We start from the raw sequence: 27,428 nt of genomic DNA on the forward strand, positions 1-27,428 counted from the left end.
AAATTTACAAAGAAAGAAAAGAAGATCTGGTAAGAGTGAAAGAAATAAAAAAAATATCAACCAACACGGAGCTGGTCCATTATGGGATTCGGAGTCAAAAGTTTTGACTTCTAGTCCCAGCACCTTAGGTACACGACACCTTAGGTTTGTTACTTAACGTTTCAGGACCTCAGTTTCTCTATCTGTAAAATGGGCCTAGTAAAAGCACTTGTTCTTTCTTGGGTTGGTGTGAGGATGAAGTGAGATTACATATGTAAAAACCATTTACAAACTGTAAAATGCATCATCAAAGACAATTTTGATTGTGTATGTGTTTTTGATATAGCAATTTCACAAGCTTGACGTACGAAAGCGCTTGCTATAGCCTCGATGCACCCATGTATAACGGCCCTGCTCATCTGGACGCTGTGTCCTTCCCTTATTATCCAGGAGGCCTGGCACTTCCTTCCAGGACAGGAGACATGGGGAAGATGCCCTATAACTAGAAATCCCCAACACTCATATGTGCTCAAGTAGGTCACCTCTCCTAGTTGCATGTGATCAGCTTTGAACTGGACATACAGCAGAAAGATTCAAAAAGGCATCGGTGCCTCAGGGAGCTGCATTCCATCACCCTGCCCCTTTCTTTGGCTCTTTGAAAGTGTATTAAGCCTTTCTCCCATTACACTGCCCTCTGCAACTAATCAGAGCTATTGAAACCAGCCTCAATCTTGTCTTTTTCATCTTGATTTCAACCTTAATTTTTAATTACCTGCTCTTGTGCCTCATTTTAAATGGATTTGCTATGCCAGAGACTCTCCAAATAAATGAGGTGCTAAATTAGTCTTTATGTAATTAGATAAGAACCCGATTATTTCAAACACTTTTACTATGTGAGCCTTAGATAAAAATAAGCTTTGAGAGTCAATAGATTAAAAGTCTGCCGTAAGGTTATTTGCATTAAAATGATACCTTAAGAAAGATATTATTTGAATTATATTATAATAGCTGTTCAGTAAAGATTTCCCAGTAAGAAAGACTGGATGACTCTTACCTGAAAATATGTTGCATATCTGTTTTTCATGTTATTAAAAAATCAGTACTTGATATTTATCATCAGTCTTACACTGGTAAGATTACAGATCATTATCCCAGATACTGATTAGGTAGTCATTTTTTAACATTAAAAAAATAGTAACATGATGTGTACTGACTGAAAATCTTCAGCACCTAGTTTATTTTCTGTTCCCGTCCTCTTATTAAGCACCTCTAAGAGTGAGATTTTTCCAAAAGATAAGAGTAATTACATTTCTATTTTATAATTTAAAAGTGGCATTTTATTCATTATTCATCTACTTCTGACTTTTAACCAATATCTGTGGCGATGCCACATTTCTATGCAAATAACGTGATTTATATTCATTGGTGTTTTGAATTCAGATGCTCCTGATGATTTTCGTAGTTTTTATCTTTATTATAATTACATATACATTTTTCCTTCACTGTCACTGTATGTCACATGTTGCCAAAGACTCACAATGTTCAGAGAAGAACTTTGTGATGATTGGCTGTTAGGCCTGACTCTGGGCATTTCACTTCAATGTTTTAGTGGGGAACATTTCCCCTTCAGTTTCACCGAAAGATGTCAGTGGTAGGGGCTTTAGCTTAAAAACTTAGAAATCCCCAAAATCAGCCATGCAAATGGCATCTTGGGTCCACCAGCCCACCAGGATGCTCATCAGATACCAGCATTTGTGTTCATGTTTCCTGGATCCCTTACTTCCTCCCCTCCCTCCTCTTCTGCAGCCTGGTCTCTCCAAGCCCAGGCTCCACACATTGGCACCACTTTCTAAGGGAATCAGACAGTTTGTTTTGTCTATGCTTTTACTCATAAAATTTCTTCTGATATTCCCTATCTCCCCCATTCATTCATTCACTTATTAATTCAACAAGTATTTATTGAGTACCAGTCAAGTACCAGACGTTGTTATAGGCACTGGGAATACAGCTATGAACAAAACAGACGGAAATCCTTGCAGAGGGACATTCTGGAGAGGACTCAACTGATAGACACTTGTACACACTCATACACACATTCTCTGTACAGTAAATATAGACAGTAGGTGTTCTATCTCTACTTATCAAAACCTACTCATTCTTCAGCCATATACCACCTTTTCTATTAAATCTTAGTTGATCCATTCTCTGTCCCAATACCAGAGGGAATTAATTCCTGTCCTTCCTTCTCTCCTAGCTCTGTATTTGTTAGCTCTGACTGCTGTAGTGCATTCTGCCTTCTATTAAAATGCTATTTGCTCTACATTTTATAAAACAGCATCTCATTGATTATATTATTTAATTCTCATAACAACCATAGGAAATGGCATTATCATTTTTATTTTACTGATGAGGATACAGAGAGGACAATAACTTTGCAACCTAGTAAATGTCAGCCAGGATTTCCCTCTCCCTTCCTCCTTCCTTCATAAATTTGATGAGCACAGGTTGTATGCCAGCCACAGTGCTATCTCATGGACAGCGCAGGGGGCAGGGAGTATAACAGTAAAATCAGGGTTCTTGACTCCACGGAGTTCGTCAAATCAACTACACAAATAAATGCAAAAATCCAACTGTTATAAGTGGTACTTAGGAAAGCTTCGTGGTTATTGTAAGATTATAGACAAGGGATTTGATCAAGTCAAGAAAACCAGGAAAGGTTTTCCTGAGCCATCAGAGGATGATTAGAGAACAGATGTGTGGACACAGCGGGGAGGTGAGGGGAGTTGGGGGGTGTGGTCAGGGAGGGGGTGTGGGATGAATTGGGAAATTGGGATTGACGTATGTGCACTGCCATGTGTAAAAGAGATAGCTAGTGGGAACCTGCTGTATAGCCCAGGGAGCTCAGCTTGGTGCTCTGTGGTGACCTAGGTGGGTGGAATGGGGGGGAGTGGGGTGGGAGGGAGGTCCAAGAGGGAGGGGATATATGTATACACATAGCTGATTCACTTTATTGTACAGCAGAAAGTAATGCAACATTATAAAGCAACTAGACCCCAATATAAAAAAAAAAAAGGTGATGGTGGCTGGTGGGGAGGAGCGTATGGGGAATGGTCCAGGTAAAGGGGGTAGTGTGGACAAAGAACTTGAACCTGTCTTTTGAGTCTCTAAGCCCAGCGCTTTCCCCCACTATACTACATTCCTTTTTTTTTTTTTTTTTTTTGCTGTACGCGGGCCTCTCACTGTTGTGGCCTCTCCCGTTGCGGAGCACAGGCTCCGGAAGCGCAGGCTCAGCGGCCATGGCTCACGGGCCCAGCCGCTCCGCGGCATGTGGGATCTTCCCGGACCAGGGCACGAACCCATGTCCCCTGCATCGGCAGGAGGACTCTCAACCACTGCGCCACCAGGGAAGCCCTATGCTACATTCCTTTTTATAGCTTTTTCTCCTATTACACTAGAAGCTTTTAGAAGACAGTTGTGGCTTTTCATTCCCCACAACACTTAGCACGTGTCCACAGTGGGTGTTCAATAATTATTTAATTCAATTACATAAATGAATTAAATCTGTAATAAATGGTCTCATGGTTTCTACCAACACTTTATAACAAAGACCCTAAGGTGAAAAGTCACGGATGAGAATGTAAGAGAAGATAGTATGATCCTTTTAGGTACTCATTCCTTCTTCTGAATCCTATTCCCCCATCCCCCCATTTTTTAAAAATACGTTTATTTATTTATTTATTTATTTTTGGCTGTGTTGCGTCTTCGTTGCTGTACATGGGCTTTCTGTAGTTGTGGTGAGCCGGGGTTACTCTTGGTTGGGCTCTGCGGGCTTCTCACTGCGGTGGCTTCTTTTGTTGGGGAGCACGGGCTCTAGGCCCGTTGGCTTCAGTAGTTGTGGCACATGAGCTCAGTAGTTGTGGCTCGCGGGCTCTAGAGTGAAGGCTCAGTAGTTGTGGTGCACAGGCTTAGTTGCTCCGCGGCATGTGGGATCTTCCTAGACCAGGGATTGAACCCATGTCCCCTGCATTGGCAGGCGGATTCTTATCCACTGCACCACCACAGAAGTCCCCCCCATCCCCTATTTTAAACCATTTTTTTGTTAGGCATTCAGTCAGAAATCCCTGAGATTCTATGGGCTGGCTTCTCATAGATGATTTTTTTTTTTAAAGATAAATAGCTCTGAGGCCGTTATCTATTATAAAACAGGGCTATTTCTATTGTGATTTATAGTTTGCAAAGCTTTTGCATATATGTTGTCTCATTTGGTCCTTACTAGTAGAGATTATTTCTTAGCCATTTTACATTGGAGACATAAAGAAGTGAAAAGAAATGCTCGTGGTGTTACAGCTGTAAGCAGTGAAAACAAAATTTATGCTGAATTGTTCAGCATTTTTTTTCTTTTTTTTTAACATCTTTATTGGAGTATAATTGCTTTACAATGTTGTGTTAGTTTCTGCTGTATAACAAAGCAAGTCAGGTACATGTATGCATATATCCCCATATCCCCTCCCTCTTGCTTCTCCCTCCCACCCTTCCTATCCCACCACTCTAGGTGGTCACAAAGCACCGAGCTCTTCTCCCTGTGCTATGCGGCTGCTTCCCACTAGCTATCTGTTTTACATTTGGTAGTGTATATATGTCCATGCCACTCTCTCACTTCGTCCCAGCTTACCCTTCCCCCTCACCGTGTCCTCAAGTCCATTCTCTACCTCTGCGTCTTTATTCCTGTCCTGCCCCTAGGTTCTTCAGAACCATTTTTTTTTCTTGTTTTAGATTCCATGTATATGTGTTAGCATACGGTATTTGTCTTTCTCTTTCTGACTTACTTCACTATATATGACAGACCCTAGGTCCATCCATCTCACTACAAATAACTCAATTTCGTTTCTTTTTATGGCTGAGTAATATTCCATTGTATACATGTGCCACATCTTCTTTATCCATTCATCTGTTGATGGAACCTTAGGTTACTTCCATGTCCTGGCTATTGTAAATAGAGCTGCAATGAACATTTTGGTACATGACTCTTTTTGAATTATGGCTTTCTCAGGGTATATGCCCAGTAATGGGATTACTGGGTCATATGGTAGTTCTATTTTTAGTTTTTTGACGAACCTCCATACTTTTTTCCATAGTGGCTGTATCAATTTACATTCCCACCAACAGTGCAAGAGGGTTCCCTTTTCTCCACACCCTCTCTAGCATTTATTGTTTGTAGATTTTTTGATGATGGCCATTCTGACTGGTGTGAGGTGATTCCTCATTGTAGTTTTGATTTGCATTTCTCTAATGATTAGTAGCATCCTTTCATATGTTTTTTAACAATCTGTGTATCTTCTTTTGAGAAATGTCTATTTACGTCTTCTGGCCATTTTTGGATTGGGTTATTTGTTATTTGTTATTGAGCTGCATGAGCTGCTTGTATATTTTGGAGATTAGTCCTTTGTCAGTTGCTTCGTTTGAAAATATTTTCTCCCATTCTGAGGGTTGTCTTTTTGTCTTGTTTATGGTTTCCTTTGCTGTGAAAAAGCTTTAAAGTTTCATTAGGGCCCATTTGTTTATTTTTATTTCCATTTCTCTAGGAGGTGGGTCAAAAAGGATCTTGCTGTGATTTATATCATGAAGTATTCTGCCTATGTTTTCCTCTAAGAGTTTTATAGTGTCTGACCTTAACATTTAAGTCTTTAATCCATTTTGACTTTATTTTTTGTGTATGGCATTAGGAAATGTTCTAATTTCATTCTTTTACATGTAGCTGTCCAATTTTCCCAGTGCCACTTATTGAAGAGGCTGTCTTTTCTCCATTGTATATTCTTGTCTCCTTTATCAAAGATAAGGTGACCAAATGAGCATGGGTTTATCTCTGGGCTTTCTATCCTGTTTCATTGATCTATATTTCTATTTTTGTGCCAGTACCATATTGTCTTGATTACTGTAGCTTGTAGTATAGTCTGAAGTCAGGGAGCCTGATTCCTCCAGCTCCATTTTTCTTTCTCAAGATTGCTTTGGCTATTTGGGGTCTTTTGTGTTTCCATACAATTTGTGAAATTTTTTGTTCTAATTCTGTGAAAAATGCCATTGGTAGTTTGATAGGGATTGCATTGAATCTGTAGATTGCTTTGGGTAGTATAGTCATTTTCACGATGTTGATCCTTCCAATCCAAGAACATGGTATATCTCTTCATCTGTTTGTGTAGTCTTTAATTTCTTTCATCAGTGTCTTATAGTTTTCTGCATACAGGTCGTTCGTCACCTTAGGTAGGTTTATTCCTAAGTATTCTATTCTTTTTGTTACAATGGTAAATGGGAGTGTTTCCTTAATTTCCCCTTCAGATTTTTTATCATTAGTGTATAGGAATGCAAGAGATTTCTGTGCATTAATTTTGTATCCTGCTACTTTTCCAAATTCATTGATTAACTCTAGTAGTTTTCTGGTAGCATCTTTAGGATTCTCTATATATAGTATCATGTCATCGGCAAACAGTGACAGCTTTACTTCTTTTTCGATTTGGATTCCTTTTATTTCTTTTTCTTCTCTGATTTCTGTGGCTAAAACTTCCAAAACTATGTGGAATAATAGTGGCGAGAGTGGACATCCTTGTCTTGTTCCTGATCTTAGAGGAAATGATTTCAGTTTTTCACCAGTGAGAATGATGTTGGCTGTGGGTTTGTCATATATGGCCTTTATTATGTTGAGGTAGGTCCCCTCTCTGCCTACTCTCTGGAGGGTTTTTATCATTAATGGGTGTTGAATTTTGTCAAATGCTTTTTCTGCATCTAGTGAGATTATCATATGGTTTTTATCCTTCAGTTCTTTAATAGGGTTTATCACATTGATTGATTTGCATATACTGAAGAATCCTTGCACTCCTGGGATAAACCCCAGTTGATCATGGTGTATGATCCTATTAATGTGCTGTTGGATTCTGTTTGCTAGTATTTTGTTGAGGATTTTTCCATCTATGTTCATCAGTGATATTGGTCTGTAGTTTTCTTTTTTTGTGATATCCTTGTCTGGTTTTGGTATCAGGGTGATGGTGGCCTCGTAGAATGAGTTTGGGAGTGTTCCTACCTCTGCTATATATTGGAAGAGTTTGAGAAGGATAGGTGTTAGCTCTTCTCTAAATGTTTGATAGAATTTGCCTGTGAAGCCATCTGGTCCTGGGCTTTTGTTTGTTAGAAGATTTTAAATCACAGTTTCAATTTCAGTGCTTGTGGTTAGGCTGTTTATATTTTGTATTTCTTCCTGGTTTAGTCTCAGAACATTGTGCTTTTCTAAGAATTTGTCCATTTCTTCTAGATTGTCCATTTTATTGGCATATAGTTGCTTGTATAATCCCTCATGATCCTTCGTATTTCTGCAGTGTCAGTTGTTACTTCTCCTTTTTCATTTCTAATTCTGTTGATTTGAGTCTTCTCTCTTTTTTTCTTGATGAGTCTGGCTAATGGTTTATCAATTTTGTTTATCTTCTCAAAGAACCAGCTTTTAGTTTTGTTGATCTTTGCTCTCATTTCCTTCATTTCTTTTTCATTTAGTTCAGATCTGATCTTTATTGTTTCTCTCCTTCTGCCAACTTTTGGTTTTTTTTTTTTTTTTGTACTTCTTTCTCTAATTGCTTTAGGTAAGGTTAGGTTGTTTAATTGAGATGTTTCTTATTTCTTGAGGTAGGATTGTATTGCTATAAACTTCCCTCTTAGAACTGCTTTTGCTGCATCCCATAGGTTTTGGGTGGTCGTGTTTTCATTGTCATTTATTTTTAGGTATTGTTTGATTTTCTCTTTGATTTCTTCAGTGATCTCTTGGTTATTTAGTAGTGTATTGTTTAGCCTCCATGTGTTTGTATTTTTTACAGATTTTTTCCTGTAATTGATATCTAGGCTCATACCTGTGTGGTTGGAAAAGATACTTGATACTATTTCAATTTCCTTAAATTTACCAGGGCTTGATTTGTGACGCAAGATACGATCTATCCTGGACAATGTTCCATGAGCATTTGAGAAGAATGTGTTTTCTGTTGTTTTTGGATGGAATGTCCTATAAATATCAGTTAAGTCCATCTTGTTGAATGTGTCATTTAAAGCTTGTGTTTCCTTATTTATTTTCATTTTGGATGATCTGTCCATTGGTGAAAGTGGAGTGTTAAAGTCCCCTACTATTGTGTTACTGTCAAGTTCCCCTTTTTTGGCTGTTAGCATTTGCCTTATGTATTGAGGTGCTCCTATGTTGGGTGCATCAATATTTACAATTTTTATAGCTTCTTCTTGGGTTGGTCCCTTGATCATTATGTAGTGTCCTTCTTTGTCTCTTGTAATAGTCCTTATTTTAAAGTCTATTTTGTCTGATATGAGAACTGCTACTCCAGACTTCTTTTGATTTCCATTTGCATGGAATATGTTTTTCCATCCCCTCACTTTCAGTCTGTATCTGTCCCTAGGTCTGAACTGGGTCTCTTGTAGACAGAATATATGCAGTTCTTGTTTTTGTATCCATTCAGCCAGTGTATGTCTTTTGGTTGGAGCATTTAATACATTTACATTTAAGGTAATTATTGATATGTATGTTCTTATTACCATTTTCTTAATTGTTTTTGGGTTTGTACTCTGTAATGGCCTATATGGGAAAAGAATCTACCAAAGAGTGGATATATGTTTACATATAACTGATTCCCTTTGCTCTATACCTGAAACTTACACAACATTGTAATCAACTATACTGCAATAAAAATTTAAAAGAAAAGAATAACAACTGGTCATATAGGCTCTTTTCAATCTGCTTTTCTGGAACTTTTTAAAAGGAATATCAGATTGAACTTTTCAAAGGCCTCTCAAGCCAGGAAAGTCAAATAAGGACTTGCCATCAGACTCTGACTGCAATATGTACAGATTTGGGTAAATTCCTCTCTTCTTGAGGTCCCCAAACTATCTTGAGGTTCCTGCACTTGCCAGGGACTGACCTTCCTTACTCACCTGGTAAGACTTCTGGAAACCCTGTATGCATGGTACTAGGTAAATATTTCCAAGAGTCATTATTGGCTCCATAAAGTCAATCTTAGTACTTTAAAGCTGTCTTGTCATATCTGAGTCAATAATGCCTCTGTCAAATACGACATTTCAGTCAGTGCCTTCATAATATAACCAATGTTTCCAATTGTGTCCTGTTATAAGGAGAACAGATTCTTACTGAACTTATGCAAGTACTATATTGCCATGAAAATAAGAATACTCACTAAGAGTTTCCAAATTCTGGAGGGATCAGGTAGGGAGAAAAAGAGAAATGTTCTATCTTTGTTTACAAAGGTATCATTTATCAAATTGCTGCAAGTCATAGATAGCTTGAGAGAAAAGTTTTCCTTAAATCTGGAAAAGCAAAACATAAAAGAACCAGCAATGTTTTAAACAAAAATTATAATCATCCTGTACAGTTCATTCAGTCCTGTGGAATTAATTCTTGATCTTTTCTTAGCACTTTTTTGAAGCCATCTGTTTCTTCATTAGAGTTCTGTAAATTCTTACCCAATTCAGTAGTATGATCTGAGAGTTTATCAGAAAACTGTACTCTAGACAAAGTATCAGAGGCCTTTCTGAATCTCTGTAAGGATGAAACATATTTGTAAAAGCATCACAGTAAAACAGTAACTGTCTATAAATGACAAAAGAGTTAAAATGTAAAATAGATAGCTAGTGGGAAGCAGACACATAGCACAGGGAGATCAGCTCGGTGATTTATGACCACCTAGAGGGGTGGGATAGGGAGGGTGGGAGGGAGACACAAGAGGGAGGGGATATGAGGGTATATGTATACATATAGCTGATTCACTTTGTTATACAGCAGAAACTAACACACCATTGTAAAGCAATTATACTCCAATAAAGATGTTAAAAAGAAAAATGCATGGTTAAAGTGCTGATTACAGTGCAATTGACAAGGAAATTAAGTTATCTCTGTGACATACACCATTTTAAGATAATAACTAGGATTATGATTGATAACATTATGCCAGGACAATCAGAATTCCAGAAATTTCATAGTTTCTATAACACTTATATACCTATACAGACACAACATAAAGCAGGCTTAGTATTACTTCTTTTTTTGACAATGCCTCCCGTGTGATTTAACATGTCAAATAAGCGTAATTAGTTTAACATCTCCCTTTTTATAAGGAGAGAGGACAAATCTCTGAGATATTTCAGGGGCCTTCTGAAACATCTCATATCTCAAAGTTAGATCTAAGTTAAAAGACTTCGTTTAGAATTTGATTTTGGGAAGTTTGTCAAATATATCAAATTTTTGTTTTTAAACACTTGGTCAAATAGGATCATGAGTCACTGTGAAATAATGCTTAGTTATTCATTTAAACAAAATAAGAATTAAATACTTCATAGGTAAATATAAATGTTATATAGTTGTAAATCGTCTTAGCTACAAAGTATAGAATCTTTGTTTTTCTAGACAGATTACATTAAGGTAAAGAAATCTTTGTTTATAATTTCTCATTAAGACCAGACCATTAATCTCAAAACAGTTTGTCCTTTTAACAGAAAACCAAATTTTGTACCAGCTTACTTTTGATATTGAAATTTATTCATTCTAACCTTAGCCAGTCCTGATGGCACATAAAATTCCTCTCTAAAGACTCTTTTTTTTTTTTCCTTTTTGCGGTACGCGGGCCTCTCACTGCTGCGGCGTCTCCCGTTGCGGAGCACAGGCTCCAGATGCACAGGCTCAGCGGCCATGGCTCACGGGCCCAGCCGCTCCGCGGCATGTGGGATCTTCCCGGACCGGGGCACGAAACCGTGTCCCCTGCATCGGCAGGAGGACTCTCAACCACTGCGCCACCAGGGAAGCCCCTAAAGACTCTTTTTTCCCACAAATTTTCTACAGCTTTCTATGTCTGTTTTAATTTCCCCCTTTTTTTCTTTCTCATTTAGAACTAACCAGCTTTAGGACAAAATTACTTTCTTTTCCCTTAACAAAATGTATTTCAGTTTTCTGTACCTTTAAAATTTTTTTTCCTTGAATATGAAAATGTTTTCCTTATTAATGTTAATAGTTTAAATTATGTATATTAATTAGAATTTTTAAGCTTTAGAAACCTTAATTTTTAGTAAAAACTAAGAAATAAGCAATTATGAGCTGTCTTTTCCAGTTGTATTCTGTAGATTGGCAAACTTATAATTACTTTTTATAATTTTTAAAAACTTGTGCTTTCTTATAGAAAATATTTCAGTGTGGCACCAAAAATATTTGCTAATAGTCCCAAATATCTTATGTTTCTCTGTAAAAGGAAGCCTATATTCAGTAATTAATGTTTCAGTACCTTATTTTGTTTGGAAATGATTTAGATATTTAATAAATTTCCATCATTTAACTTAATCTAGCAAAACTTTAAAGTTTCCAAAAAGGTTTGGGGGAACTATTTTGAGATAGACACATCATAAAACATAACTATTCTGAAAGAGTTTACCTAAAAACTCTTACTCATTTACATTTATTTAATGTATGTATGAAAATATCATACTGAATTATTTTTATTGCTGACAAATTTTGTAACAGAGATAACAAACTTATTTGACTTTTAGTAAACCTAGGTACAATAAAAGTATTATACTTAATGTTGGTGACTAAAGGCATGTCTGCATTAATTAAATCAATGAACTTTAACTTTAATACTGAATATTTCCCAGCTCTCTTGAACCTGAAATTCATTTGGGTTACTACTATATTTCTGAGAATTTATTTTATTTAAGAGCTTAATTTTTTTAAGGCAATTAAATAGAGCTCTTTTACAAATTAATTTTGACAATACCATTCAAAAGTAGAAGCATACTACATCTGTAAGGTACATACATGGACATACATACATCCAGATAGGCACGGACAGAGTCTCATAGTTTTAGTTTTAAAGCTTTAGTCATGAATCAGGTACAATAAAAAAACTCACGGGCTTCCGTGGTGACGCAGTGGTTGAGAGTCCGCCTTCCGATGCAGGGGACACGGGTTCGTGCCCCGGTCCGGGAAGATCCCACATGCCGCGGAGCGGCTAAGCCCGTGAGCCGTGGCCGCTGAGCCTGCGCGTCCGGAGCCTGTGGTCCGCAATGGGAGAGGCCACAACAGTGAGAGGCCCGCGTACCGCAAAAAAACCCACAAAAACTCACTAGTTTATAAATAACAGTTGGAATGAATTACATCTGCTAGCTCGGATGGCTAAAGCCTTTTATTATGTGTGGAGAAGATATCAGCTTTGCATTTGCCCTTGACAAGTAATTTTAAGGAGGTTATTTGGGCAAGAGAGTCCTTCTAGCAATTTGAATTAAAAGGCCTCTTCTTTTTTTTTTTTTTTCAGTCTTAGGAATTGGAGATGGTCTAGATAAGGGTTCCCTGAGAAGATGAGGTAAAACATTTATATTTCAAAGGTAGAGGGAGAGAAATACAAGCTCCTCCTAGAAGGACTTTTGTCCCCTTAGGGTCAGAATTTTTTTCAAAAAATTTTTTTTTCAAAAAATTTGTTTTCAAAATGGTCATAATAATCATAGACATTTTCATCAGGCCCCTGGAATTGTTGTTGCCTTCTGTGGGGATCAATCTTGCTGTTATAAAAAGAAAGCTCAGAAAGAGATGGATAGCAAGGAGGACGACATTCAGAGGAGAAGGAAGGAGCAGAGGGAGAGAGAGAGAGAGTGAGAGGGTGTAAGAGTAAAAGAGACAGAGAGACAGAGAGGGAGAGAACTCTCAGAAGCCTCAGAGGAATTTCCAGTTCTGAAATCCTTTGAGATAATTGTGAGTTAGTTTCTCTGAGGGAAGCAATAGTGTATTCATTGTTATGTTTTTCTGAGCCGTCAAAAATACCAGTTGAGATATGCTTCTATTCTTGCCTTACATCCTTTTCTTAATTGACTGCCCAAACTAATTTAGGAGTTTCAAAGGAGCCCCATGTTGGCCAATTTTACTGTAAATCATCCCAGGTAATTGTAGTCCAGCAAGACAAATACTTGCAGGACTAAGGCCCATAGTTCTTTTTTTTCTTTTTTTTTTTTTTGCTGTATGCAGGCCTCTCACTGTTGTGGCCTCTCCCGTTGCGGAGCACAGGCTCCGGACATGCAGGCTCAGCGGCCATGGCTCAAGGGCCCAGCCGCTCCGCGGCATGTGGGATCTTCCCAGACCGGGGCACGAACCTGTGTCCCCTGCATCAGCAGGCAGACTCTCAACCACTGCGCCACCAGGGAAGCCCAGGCCCATAGTTCTTATACATAAAACCAGGAGAAGTTTAATGAAGAAAGAGGCTGCCCTTAGAGAGTGAACTTCTCATATTCCAAAAGTAATTATTTACCAGGAAGAAAAAGAAAAAAGGAAAACAAAATCCCAAGAACAGAAGCTGGCAGCCCAAACAAAAGAGGAAGTGAAATCCTGAAGGCCACTTGAACAAAACAGAGAAGATGGGGAGTGAGATCCTGGAGGACCGTAGCTGGTCAGAGGACACCCTGTCTCCTACCAAGGTGGGAGGTTTCAGTACAGAGGACTTCCAACCAAGTTCTGGGACCACTAAGGAGACAATAGAGCTCGACTCTTGCAGGTACCTTACTCAGATCCAAGACAATGTATCCATCCGCAATGTATCCATCACCCAAAAAAGAAATTTCTTTTTTCTTTTTCCTAATCAGTATTAGGAAAATACTGATTTCCTAATACCTCTTTGGAACTTCACAATGGGTTACATTTTCTTTTTAAGGCAAGCTCAGAAGTACTACATGTTGTGGAATGAACTCCTATATAAGAGTCAGTGACTTCCCTGGAGGTCCAGTGGTTAAGACTCCTTGCTTTCACTGAAGGAGGCACGGGTTTGATTTCTACAGGGAACTAAGATCCTGCTGGTAGTGTGGGAAAAAGGATAAAAAGGGGTAGAGGATAAGTCATAGAATTGGCCTCAACTTGCTTTTAAATTTCAAGAGATGAGGCGCTTATAGCAAGGTTGGAAGAAGATAAGCAAGGTCACTCACTTCATTCAATATAAGAGTTAGTCTGGCATTTTCAGGTTCAGAAAGTCCAAGTCCACAGGAAATAAAAAATGCCCAGATTTGCTTCTTTATTTTTCTGTCCAGGTCAAACCTAAGTCTTCTGTATACATTCCATTCTTTGAAATCCACTCTTGAGTTATTTTAAATCCTACTCTTTTAGAGTTCAAGGACTGGTCTGGTTAATTCTCTTGGTAAAGAGGAGGTAAAGAGGAGACTTGAGGTGTTAAAGTGTCTAGATTTGCCAGGCAAACAATTTGGACTATCTGCATTACAAAGCAGTTATTTAACATGGTAGGTCTTCTGGTGCATTTAAGTATTTTATAGATCATTAACTGCTTGAGAGAGCTGGGAAACAGACTGAAGTGGAAATAGCTGTTTCTAGGTAAATACACTTCTTTCCCAGAAAGGAAAAATAGACTCCTAGAGATTCTAAAGTTTCCTTAAAGAGAAAAGAAGTTCCTAGTTACAGAAAAATCTCAGGAGAAACCTACTGTGGAAATGAGGTACAGAGCTACACCCAACCAATATTTGTCACACCCAGCTACGGGCCAGACCTCGGACCAGGTCACGCACATTATGCATTTAATTCTTCAAGCATCCATGAAATGTGTAGCATCATCCCCACTTCCTGGATAAAGAAAATTAGGTTCAGAGAGTTGCAATGATTTTTCAATTTGGTTTGGAGCTGAGATTTGAACTCACAAAGGAGCCCATGTTCTTTCCATACTGGACAACACCAAGCTGAAAATGGAGAGAAGTTGATGAGGTCACCCACAGTGACCACTTCACAGTGACACATTTTCCCTCCCTTTCTTTTTTTTTAAATTTATTTATTGGTTTATTTATTTATTTTTGACTGCATTGGGTCTTCGCTGCTGCACGCAGGCTTCTCATTGTGGTGGCTTCTCTTGTTGCAGAGTACAGGGTCTAGGCACGTGGGCTTCAGTAGTTGTGGCACATGGGCTCAGTAGTTGTGGCTTACAGGCTTAGTTGCTCCACGGCAACTAATGTGGGATCTTCCCAGACCAGGGATCAAACCCACGTCCCCTGTATTGGCAGGCGTATTCTTAACCATTGCCCCACCAGGGAAGTCCCTCCCTCCCTCTCTTTGCCTTCTTTTCCCCCTTAAAAAGTTGGATGAATTTCTTTTTTTTAATTAAAAAAATTTTAAATTATGTAATTTTTAAAGGTTACTTTTCATTTATAGTTATTAAAATATGCATGATTTTACAGAGTCCTTAACAGAGTAGTAAACAAGAGAAAAGCCAGTGATACTACCTTATTCTAAGAAAAATGTCTCACTGTGGCATATTTATTTAACCTATACATTATACAGTATAAGTATAAATAAATGTATAAGTAAAATGTATAAGTAAATAAATGTATAAGTATAAATAAATGTATAAGTAGGTTATACATTAACCTACTTTACATTATACAGAATTACGAGTTAAAAGACCCCAGAGGTAAAAGTGATGACAGGAATGGAGCTTACAGGCGAATATATCCAAGCACCTTCAATTTAGCGATGCTACAGACTGTGATAAGATGAATTCCAGTCTCGCCTAGACTAAAGCATGCAGTTGGTGCATTGGATTAACACTGGTCTGTGGGAGCTGGGAAGTTTCAATGGTCCAATTTGCTTTTCTCTTTTTAGGGATTACAGTCTAGAGGTCTGTTTGCTTTCACACTGGGCTAAAGGGTGACAGCTTGATTTGGGGAATCAGATGTTCTGTTGCTAAGAGATAGAAATTCTGAGCAACTGGACGCTATTTGTTACAGAGTGTAGAATTCAAGGTGATATTTATCGATTTATTAACATTTTATTTATTTATTTATTTAATTTTATTTTTCGCTGTGCTGTGTGTTAATTGCAGCCTAGAGGACCTTCGTTGAGGCATGCAGGATCTTTCCTTGCAGTGTGCGGCTCTTTGCTGCAGAGCACAGGCTTCTCTCTAGTTGTGGTGTGCGGGTTTTCTCTCTCTAGTTGTGGCTCGTGCGCTCCAGGGCACGTGGGCTCTGTAGTTTTGCAGCACGTGGCTCTCTCGTTGAGGTGTGCAAGCTCAGTATTTGTGGTGTGGGCTTAGTTGCCCCGTGGCATGTGGGATCTTAGTTCCCCAACCAGGGATTGAACCCGTGTCCCCTGTATTGGAAGGCAGATTCTTTACCACTGGACCACCAGGGAAGTCCCTCAAGGTGATTTTTATACATGAGTCACAAACACCGTGGGGACGACTTGTTGAAACAAAGAGGAAGGAGCCAAGGTATAGCGTGGGAAAACCTGACCTCAGGTCTCTGTTCCCTCCTGCTCCCCATACCAGACTGGCTTGGGCAATTCTAAGCCTTGTTGATGAAGAGTTTTCTCATCTGCAAAATGGATACCATAGTTTTGCCTTTGGAGAATTGTGAGCCTAAAATAGGAAAACTGACACAAAAAGTGTTTATAAACTGCAAAGCAATCATTTGAAAATTAGTAGTTAGTATTATTTTGCTTCATTTAAGAGGACCAACAGGAGCTTATCTTCCTTATTGTTCTCACTTGGTGGCCTGAGGTCTCTGGTCCTGATGCCATTTTTATAATTTGTGTTCCTATTTACCTACAAATTATGTGTTTTCTTATGAAGTTTTTCATTGAAACTTTGTTCTTTGGCAATCCTAGTTCAGGCTGGATATAAAAGTGTCAGTCCAGTCAAATTGTATTGTTGAACAATGAATGTAGAATAGAGCAGAGGGTAAGATGGGACTCTGGAAGGGCTGGGGGATGAGGGTGTCAAACCCCTGCTCTAATGTTTACCAACCGCGACTTAGTTTCCTCACTTGTAGAATGGGGTTGGTAATGAACAGTAACTACCTCATAGGGTTTTTAAACTTTAAATGAAAGAACACACATGTGGCATTATGTGCCTAGAACATAATAAGTGCTAAACAAATATTGTTTTTATTACTGTTATTATTAGAAACTCAAAATTGTTCTCAGAACAGAGACCACATGATCTTTTGATGTGGTCAAAGGCAAAGCTGTATAATGCTGAGCTATGTCAAGGTGTGATCTAGGGAGTTGTTGGCACATTCCACAGTATCTAGAACATGTCCACAAGTTCAGTGGCTTAGTCATTGGAAATGTAGCCATCTTTGGTCATTCTTAGGCTTTGAAGGTAACTCCATACAAATTTGATTTGATTTAATTTAGTCATCTTTTCAAAAAATGCGGTAATAGCCAATTTTACTGGTTTTTAAAATTAATTCATTAACTTCCAAATTTCTACTAAGGTTTTTTTCCCCTTCCCCTCCTCGCTCTCCCACCCCTCCTTTCCTCTCTTTTTCTTTTCTTTCCATAACCTCCTTCACTTTCCCTCCTTTCCTCTCCCTTTCCCTCCCCTCCCTACTTCCTTTGCTTTGCTTTTCCCTCTCCTCTCCCTTTTCTCACTGCTCTCTCCCTCTCCCTCTCTCTCTCTCAGAATCTGTGCCAGGCCTGGCTGGAGCACAGACATCCATCAAACATGATCCCTACCCACAGTCCAAGAGGAGTGATAAGGTGAGGGGGCAAAGGGCAATGCCATGAGGTAGAATGTGGTGAGAATCTCAAATACCCTGATGGTTTAGAGGACAGATCACCCAGAGAAATTAGGGTGGTTCCCATGACATGAACTTTGAGCCAGACCCTGAAGGATGGTTAAGATCTAGCCCCATGAGGTTGGATTTCCACGGTGTGTCAGCTTGGATTTTTCTCCCTCTTTCTTAGCTCTATAGTTCTTCCAGGCTACTTTGTAGCAATTTGAGTCTAAAGCATCACCTGCCACTGGAACCCAAAGGTCTAGGAGGAGCTTCAAGCTGTGACAAGACTCCCAATGGATTCATCTGAGGTTAACCCAACCTGGACCCTGGAGTCTCCTCAAACATCCATCGATGAAAATTCCCAGGCAATTCCAGTTGCCTCTCAACCTATGTCTGAAGTGTTAATAAAGAACCTCAGTAACGTGACGCCCAACCCGAGTATCAAATTGCCATTCATTCTACCAGAATGTCTACGTCAACCAACTGGGCGGTTACTTGGTGAAACCATACCCTATAGGAGAGGGGTGAGGACCGTGTTAACTGATCGGAGAGATAAGATAGAACGTCTGATTCAATCTGTTAAAAAACGCTACAGCAAAGGAGTTCCTCGGTCTGACTCTCAAAGAGAACCATGGCAGAATGATGTTGAGACTCAGTCAAGAGGGCAAAGGTTTAGAAGTAGCTGTCGTTTTTGCTGGTTTCACAGAGATCCTTCTGAGGATAATTATGAGAATTATTACCACAATAAGTATTACAGTAATTATGACATGGAGTCGAAGGAGCCATAAACCTTATTCTTGTACTATTTTTTATTCCTGGTAATTTTAGGATCATTATGAAGCTTGGGAAAGATTGTGCACCAATATTTTGATAACCTATATTACAAGTTCTGTGATGTCCATTTTTCTTGCATCTCTTTACTACCTTAATACAGTAACTCATAAGGAATCTATGTAGCTTGCATTTGAATGACTTGAATATATTTCAGTTCCACTTTGTGAAACAAATTAACTTGTGTGGAAGGAAAGTGAAGAAAACGTTGGGTGGCTTGACCACAGCATTGTTAGAACAGCGTGTTGAATTGTAATAAAAATTTTTGACGTGCTGTTTCAATTTTCAGTAGCAAATAAATGTGTTTATAGGGGATCTTATTAAAATTTGAGACTTATTTGAGTACCTTTAAAAAAATTCTTGTTATTTTAGACTTGTTTTTTTCTTTTTTTTTTTCCTACGGTACGCGGGCCTCTCACTGCTGTGGCCTCTCCCGTTGCGGAGCACAGGCTCCAGACGCGCAGGCTCAGCGGTCATGGCTCACGGGACCAGCCGCTCTGCAGCATGTGGGATCTTCCCAGACCGGGGCATGAACCCGTGTCCCCTGCATTGGCAGGCGGACTCTCAACCACTGCGCCACCAGGGAAGCCCTAGACTTGTTTTTGCTGGCTATGTATTAACTGAATAATACTTATCCCCATCATATTCCCAGGGTGTAAATATCCAGCATTCTAATATTTTGTGATATTGTCCTGTTGGGAAGGAAGTTTATACATTTGGGTAAGGTTAGAAAACAAGGGCACAGACATTTGCACATATTAACCTCTTGGAAGAAGTTATCAGTTGATCTTGGTTGGAGGGAATTGAAAGAATGATAGTGGTATATAATACTAAGGGAAGATGCAGCCCCAATGGTGTTTTAGTTCAGTTATTTTCTTTCATAACCTAAGTGTACACAGACCTGGATTTCTTTGTGGGTTAAAAGAGATACATAAAACTCATCTTCTGCCATCCAACTATCTTTTGTTCACTTTAAAAATATATTAAAGAATTGGGTACATGGGACTTCCCTGGCGGTCCAGTGGTTAGGACTCCTGCTCTTTCACTGCCCAGGGCCTGGGTTCGATCCCTGATTGGGGAACTAAGATCCCACAAGCTGCATGGTGTGGCCAAAAAAAAAGAGGATCCAGTTGCAAAGCAACTAGAGACCTGGTGGTATTCAGAATGAAGCAGAAATAGCCCAAACCTGGACGACTGTGCAAACAAATGGCAAAGAAGTTCAACAGTGATGTTAAAAAGGGATATTAAATATTAATACCCATCAAAGTAGGTCTTCAGAGGTTGTCCTACTTAGAACTACTCAAACCATCATGGTCTACAGCATGGGTGAATGTGGGTGGTCTTGAGGTTTTGTTAAACTTGCAAGCTGTTCCTAGAGGCAAGGCCGTCTTGACTGCTGTATGCATTTGAAAATCATTGACTAGTGAAAAAACTTATTTGTTGTAATTGTGTTAAATTTATTAAAAAAAAAAAAGATCTAGCCCCATGAAGACTTAAAGAGAGGAGAGAAGGATGCGCATTCCAGGCTGAGGAAGCAGCAGGAGCAAAGGCATGGAGGTGGGCCTCTCCTGAGGAAAATCAATGTAAGAGATTAGCTACAACAACTACTAACCCTTCTCCCTGCCTTTTGCAGAGTCAGCTGAGACACTCTTCATGGCAAAAGTGGGTGTGGTGGAGACAGTCCCTTGTTCTGACCTACATTCCCACGCATCAAATTGTTTCCCAGGCTTGACTTCCCTGGCCATTCTTCCTAGCTCCCAAGGTTTACCAGACATCCAAGTGGAAGTTATGTGTGGCATTTACCCATTCAGATAGTAAACTATTATCACATCAGTCTCTAAGGGACCATTGTGGTACCTGTTACTCAATCCAGCACTGCTCCCTCTAGTTTTATTCTGTGTTGGAGTCATCAGTGAACTGCAAAGGGAAGCAGCTTCAATTAGGGTCACGCATGAAGATACCTTCCTCAATGCTACCTGTGCTAACATCTTGACAATTATCCTTGGGCATGCTCAGTTCATATTTTCAGTATTTTTCCCATCCACTCATCAAACTTTCACTGAGCAGATCAAAATTCCCCACGTGGATGGGATATAAGGGACGGTAAAACATGGTCCTTACCTTCAAGATAGTCTAGAAGAACTAAGAGAATGCAAGGCAGAAGGTAATTGGGAGCACAAGAGAAGGACAGTGAAAATCTTTTAGAATTAGTATAGTGACAGTCCCCCAAACCACACCCCCCCAACCGAAGAACGTGTTAAAGAGGTTGTTCTGGAAGAGGTGGAATTGTTAAGCCTCAAAACATGGGAATGGTTCTGTTGACCTGGCCTCCTAAACCTTGAGACATACAGAAACACTTTGGAATGCTTGCTTGTTTTTTTTTTTCCCCTGTGAAATTTGTATCTGGCCGTAGCCCCATGGTTGGAGGGTAATAGGGAAAACTAGCTCTTACCTGAGCATCTGCCTCATGACTCTTGAGCGTTGTGTGTGCCAGTATTCACATCCTGATTCCTCAGTAAGTGATGGCAAGACTTTTCCCCTCAAGGCTCTAGATCTACCAGATTTCAAAGGCATAGGACCCTGTCAAGAATGTTTAACTCTGTAAACATACAGAATTATATTCAAATAATGTTTTTCAGGTTGAATTCTAGACTGATGACCTCTCTTAACTTCACGGGGGTTTTGGTGTTTATTTCCTCAGGATGAATTCCAAACTTACTCTTGGAAAAAGGTAGTGTGGATCTGCCTGTCAGCATTGAACAGTGCATTTCGGCTCATTCCTGATCACCCTCTCATCACAGATGAGGAATATATCATAAATAGAGCCATAAGAAAGCCAGACCTAAAGGTAAGTACACTTATGGCTCCTGCAGGTGCTAAAGAAATTTAATCATTTTTCCCTCCAAGTGCAAGATTAAATTTATATATAGCCAAAACTTTAGAATAACAATAAATAGAATATAACCTTTAAAAATTGTGAATCACTGTATTGTATACCTGTAATTATATAATATTGTACAGCTACTATACTTCAATACAAAAATATTAAATTCAGATCCTCCACTGTGCCAATCTTCTTTTTTTCTACTTGTAAGCTCCTTTTTAAATTTGAACTTTATTTTATTTATTTACTTTTTATATAGCAGGTTCTTATTAGTTATCTATTTTATACATATTAGTGTATATATGTCAATCCCAATCTCCCAATTCATCCCCCCCCCACAACTTTCCCCCCTTGGTGTCCATACATTTGTTCTCTACATCTGTGTCTCTATTTCTGCCTTGCAAACTGGTTCATCTGTACCATTTTTCTAGATTCCACATATATGAGTTAATATACAGTATTTGTTTTTCTCTTTCTGACTTACTTCATTCTGTATGACAGTCTCTAGATCCATCCACATCTCTACAAATGACCCAATTTCATTCCTTTTTAGGCCTGAGTAATATTCCACTGTATATATGTACCACATCTTTATCCATTCTGTCGATGGGCATTTAGGTTGCTTCCATGACCTGGCTATTGTAAATAGTGCTGCAATAAACATTGGGGTACATGTGACTTTTTGAATTATGGCTTTCTCTGGGTATATGCCCAGTAGTGGGATTGCTGGGTCATATGGTAATTTTACTTTTAGTTTTTTAAGGAACCTCCATACTGTTCTCCATAGTAGCTGTATCAATTTACATTTCCACCAACAGTGCAAGAGGGTTCCCTTTTCTCTACAGCCTCTGCAGCGTTTGTTGTTTGTAGATTTTCTGATGATGCCCATTCTAACTGCTGTGAGGTGATTCCTCATTGTAGTTTTGATTTGCATTTCTCTCATAATTAGTGATGTTGAGCAGCTTTTCATGTGCTTCTTGGCCATCTGTATGTCTTCTTTGGAGAGATGTCTGTTTAGATCTTCTGCCCATTTTTTGATTGGGTTGTTTGTTTTTTTAATATTGAGCTGCATGAACTGTTTATATATTTTGGAGATTAATCCTTTGTCCATTGATTCATTTGCAAATATTTTCTCCCTTTCTGAGGGTTGTCTTTTTGTCTTGTTTACAGTTTCCTTTGTTGTGCAAAACCTTTTAAATTTCATTAGGTCCAATTTGTTTATTTTTGTTTTTGTTTCCATTACTCTAGGAGGGGGGTCAAAAAAGATCTTGCTGGGCTTCCCTGGTGGCACAGTGGTTGAGTCCGCCTGCCGATGCAGGGGACATAGGTTCGTGCCCCGGTCCGGGAAGATCCCACATGCTGCGGAGTGGCTGGGCCCATGAGCCATGGCCACTGAACCTGCACATCCGGAGCCTGTGCTCCCCAGTGGGAGAGGCCACAACAGTGAGAGGCCCATGTACCACAAAAAAAAAAAAAAAAAAAAAACATCTTGCTGTGATTTATGTCAAAGAGTGTTCTTCTTATGTTTTCCTGTAAGAGTTTTATAGTGCCTGGCCTTACATTTAGGTCTTCAATCCATTTTCAGTTTATTTTTGTGTATGATGTTAGGGAGTGTTCTAATTTCATTCTTTTACATGTAACTGTCCAGTTTTCCCAGCACCACTTATTGAAGAGAATGTCTTTTCTCTATTGTATATCCTTGACTCCTTTATCATAGATTAGTTGACCATATATACGTGGGTTTATCTCTGGGCTTTCTGTCCTGTTCCATTGATCTATATTTCTGTTTTTGTGCCAGTACCATATTGTCTTGCTCACTGTAACTTTGGAGTATAGTCTGAAGTCAGGGAGTCTGATTCCTCCAGCTCTGTTTTTTTCCCTTAAGATTGCTTTGGCTATTCGGGGTCTTTTGTGTCTCCATATAAATTTTAAGATATTTTGTTCTAGTTCTGTAAAAAATACCATTGGTAATTTGATATGGATTGCATAGAATCTGTAGATTGCTTTGGGTAGTATAGTCATTTTCACAATATTGATTCTTCCATTCTGAGAACATGGTATATCTCTCCATCTGTTTCTGTCATCTTTGATTGCTTTCATCATTGTCTTATAGTTTTCTGAGTACAGGTCTTTTACCTCCTTAGGTAGGTTTATTCCCAGGTATTTTATTCTTTTTGTTGCAGTGGTGAATGGGATTGTTTCCTTAATTTCTCTTTCTTATCATTTGTTGTTAGCATATAGAAATGCAAGGGATTTCTGTGCATTTATTTTGTATCCTGCAACTTTACCAAATTCATTGATGAGCTCTAGTAGTTTTCTGGTGACATCTTTAGGATTATCTATGTATAGTATCATGTCATCTGCGAACAGTGACAGTTTTACTTCTTCTTTTCCATATGTATTCCTTTTATTTCTTTTTCTTCTCTGATTGCCACGGCTAGGACTTCCAAAACTATGTGAATATGAGTGGTGAGAATGGACATCCTTGTCTTGTTTCTGATCTTAGAGGAAATGCTTTCAGTTTTTCACCACTGAGAATGACGTTTGCTGTGCGTTTGTTGTATATGGCCTTTATTATGTTGAGGCAGGTTCCCTCTATGACTACTTTCTGGAGAGTTTTTATCATAAATGGGTGTTGAATTTTGTCAAAAGCTTTTTCTGCATCTATTGAGATGATCATATGGTTTTTATTCTTCAGTTTGTTAATATGGTGTATCACGTTAATTGATTTGCGTATTTTGAAGAATCCTTGCATCCCTGGGATAAATCACACTTGATCATGGTATATGATCCCTTTTAATGTGTTGTTGGATTCTATTTGCTAGTATTTTGTTGAGGATTTTTGCATCTATATTCATCAGTTATACTGATCTGTAATGTTTTTTTTTGTATTATCTTTGTCTGGTTTTGGTATCTAGGTGGTGGTGGCCTCATAGAATGAGTTTGGGAGTGTTCCTTCCTCTGCAATTTTTTGCAAGAGTTTTGAGAAGGATGGGTTTTAGCTCTTCTCTAAATGTTTGATAGAATTCAACTGTGGAGCCATCTGGTCCTGGACTTTGTTTGGTGGAAGATTTTTAATCACAGTTTCAATTTCATTACTTGTGATTGGTCTGTTCATATTTTCTATTTCTTCTAGGTTCAGTCTTGGAAGCTTATACCTTTCTAAGAATTTGTCCATTTCTTCCAGGTTGTCCATTTTATTGGCATAAAATTGCTTGTAGTAGTCTCTTAGGATGCTTTGTATTTGTGCGGTGTCTGTTGTAACTTCTCCTTTTTCATTTTTAATTTTACTGATTTGAGTCCTCTCCCTCTTTTTCTTGATGCATCTGGATAAAGGTTTATCAATTTTGTTTATCTTCTCAAAGAACCAGCTTTAGTTTTAATGATCTTTGCTATTGTTTTCTTGTTTTTATTTCATTTATTTCTACTCTCATGTTTACTATTTCTTTCCTTCTACTAACTTTGGGTTTTGTTTGTTCTTCTTTCTCTAGTTCTTTTAGGTGTAACTTTAGGATGTTTGTTTGAGATTTTTCTTGTTTCTTGAGGTAAGATTGTATTGCTATAAACTTCCCTCTTAGAACTGCTTTTGCTCCATTGCATAGGTTTTGGTTTGTCATGTTTTCGTTGTCATTTGTCTCTAGGTATTGTTTGATTTTCCCTTTGATTTCTTCAGTGATCTCTTGGTTGTTTAGTAACATATTTTTTAGCCTCCGTGTATTTGTGTTTTTTACATTTTTTTCCCTGTAATTTATTTCTAATCTCATAGCATTGTGGTCAGAAAAAATGCTTGATATAATTTCAATTTTCTTAAATTTACCGAGGCTTGATTTGTGACCCAAGATGTGATCTATCCTGGAGAATGTTCCTTGTGCACTTGAGAAGAAAGTATAATCTGCTGTTTTTGGATGGAATGTCCTGTAAATATCAATGAAATCTATCTGGTCTATTGTGTCATTTAAAACTTTTGTTTCCTTATTAACTTTCTGTCTGGATGATCTGTCCATTGGTGTAAGTGAAGTGTTGAAGTCCCCCACTATTTTTGTGTTACTATCAATTTCCTCTTTTATAGCTGTTAACCTTTTCCTTATGTATTGAGGTGCTCCTATGTTGGGTGCATATATATTTATAATTGTTATATCTTCTTCTTCGATTGATCCTCCACTGTGACAATATTTAACTGACAGTATAGGACATTATAAAGAACATGGATTTTGGAGCCAGACAGAGCTCAATTCAGATCTCAGCTTCATCCCTCAAAACTGTGCAGCCTTGGGTCAGTTACTAAACTCTGCTGAGCCTCAATTTTCTCATGTATAAAATGATGATATTGCCTACCTCTAATATTAGTTGATAAAATTCAGTAAATTAAGAAATACAAAAATCAGTATGGTGGCAGGTATATAGTAGATGCTCAGTGCATATTAACTGTTAGTAGCATCATGCCCTATATTATAATCTATGCAGCAGGGCTTGTCTTACGGTAAAGGTAACCCCCCCCCCAAATGTTCTACGTAGTTTATGTTTGTAAAATGATATTATCATTCAAATGTGTTTGGTTTACTCCTTCCCCATCATATTAAATTAGTATTACTTGGATTATGACTAGTTAACATTCATATTAAAAACATATTTTATAACACAGACTGCTTTCTCTTCAATCTATATATGTGTAGACAACTGTTTAAATTGGTTTTATGAGCTCAAGGTCAATTATTATTTTTTTTTTGGCGGTACGCGGGCCTCTCACTGTTGTGGCCTTTCCCGTTGCGGAGCACAGGCTCCGGATGTGCAGGCTCAGTGGCCATGGCTCATGGGCCTAGCCGCTCCATGGCATGTGGGATCCTCCCGGACCGGGGCACGAACCCATGTCCCCTGCATCGGCAGGTGGACTCTCAACCACTGTGCCACCAGGGAAGCTCAAGGTCAACTTTTTAAAATAATAAAAGTCAATTGCTGAGCAGTTTCTTTTCTGTCAATTGTTATCACCCAGTTGTCTTAACTGCCAAAATAAACAAAATCAAAAGAGATGAAGCACCCAACCAACAGATTGCTTAAATTTTTTAGATGGCCATTCACCTGAGGATAGACAACGCAAATCAGCCTATGGACATGGCCTCAGAATATTATTGACCTCCACCATCTTTTATTGCATCAAACAAATAAGTGGACAGACAAATGGAGAAATGTTCAAATAAACAAACAAAATGTGAGGAAAGGGCAGAGGTCTTGAAATGGAAAGTTCTGGCACCCAGGCTTGATATCTTTGTTTACCAGCATACAGCATAGGGAGTTTGGTTGGTTACTGCCTCCCTGGGCCTTGAGTTTCTTATTTATAAAACAAGAGTAGTAATGCCTTCTCTGCCTGTTTCTCAGGGCTGTCATGAAACTAAAATGAAAAGAAGAATAATAAGGTGATTTGTGAGTGATAATGAGCTATATTTATATAAAGGACTGAAACTTTTATTAAAATTGGAAGATACGTCACAGGCTTAGCCACAGCAACAATGATGACAATGACAGCAATAACACAATACCAAAATGATAACCGTTCAGGACCACATAGGGGGAGTTTGGAGACTGCAGCAAATGTAGGCTAAGAGGGGACTCCAAGGGCTATTTTGTAGGATTACATGCAAAAGTGAAACCCATGGCTTAACCTGTTAAACAGAAGTGAAGAGTGGGATGCCTGAGGATTGGAACAATTTCTGGTTCTGAGCGGAAAGATGAAAATCACCCCACAGCTGATCCCTGATTTCCTAATTACTGTTTCCTGGTCTGAAGTTCCAGGCAATGGGCAAATAAACTGCACCCTTTGCAAATATTATGCTTAACATCTTCTTATCAGCTTTCAGAGTCTCTGGACATGATGAGGGAAGCTGAGAAACTCCAGGCAGAGGTGTTTCCTGCTTGGGGAATCTCAAAGATATTTAAAAGGTGTATGATGGAGTCATTCTTCTCACTCTGTGAAGAATAGCTTCAGAAATTGTCAGGAGATAATGGGATTTTCCATTTTCTGGCCTGACATAAAACTTACCAGTAACCTCTTTATTCCTCATTATTGCTGCCTTCATCTGCTGTTTGTATCTATTATGTTATATAACTTTCTCACAGCCTATTGATCTAGGTTCTCTAACTGAGCAGGGGTCTCACATTCTACCATCGT

The 27,428-nt window shown here is 38.7% G+C and overlaps 2 protein-coding genes across 2 annotated transcripts in view; both read left to right on the plus strand.

Annotated features, from left to right (window-relative positions):
* LOC132424820 (probable cation-transporting ATPase 13A4) overlaps window positions 1-27,428 on the plus strand; it is a 144,926-nt gene that overhangs the window by 48,284 nt on the left and 69,214 nt on the right. Inside the window, exon 3 of the mRNA XM_060010933.1 lies at window positions 21,083-21,229. Coding sequence (XP_059866916.1) covers window positions 21,083-21,229 — 147 coding nt within the window. The remainder of the gene's footprint in view (window positions 1-21,082; window positions 21,230-27,428) is intronic.
* LOC132424137 (developmental pluripotency-associated protein 3-like) lies at window positions 17,844-18,859 on the plus strand. The gene has a single exon (XM_060009949.1). The coding sequence runs from the start codon at window positions 17,844-17,846 to the stop codon at window positions 18,336-18,338; it is 495 nt and encodes a 164-aa protein (XP_059865932.1). The 3' UTR covers window positions 18,339-18,859.

This window comes from Delphinus delphis, chromosome 4 (assembly GCF_949987515.2).
Source record: "Delphinus delphis chromosome 4, mDelDel1.2, whole genome shotgun sequence".
In the NCBI taxonomy this organism is placed as follows: Eukaryota; Metazoa; Chordata; class Mammalia; order Artiodactyla; family Delphinidae; genus Delphinus; species Delphinus delphis.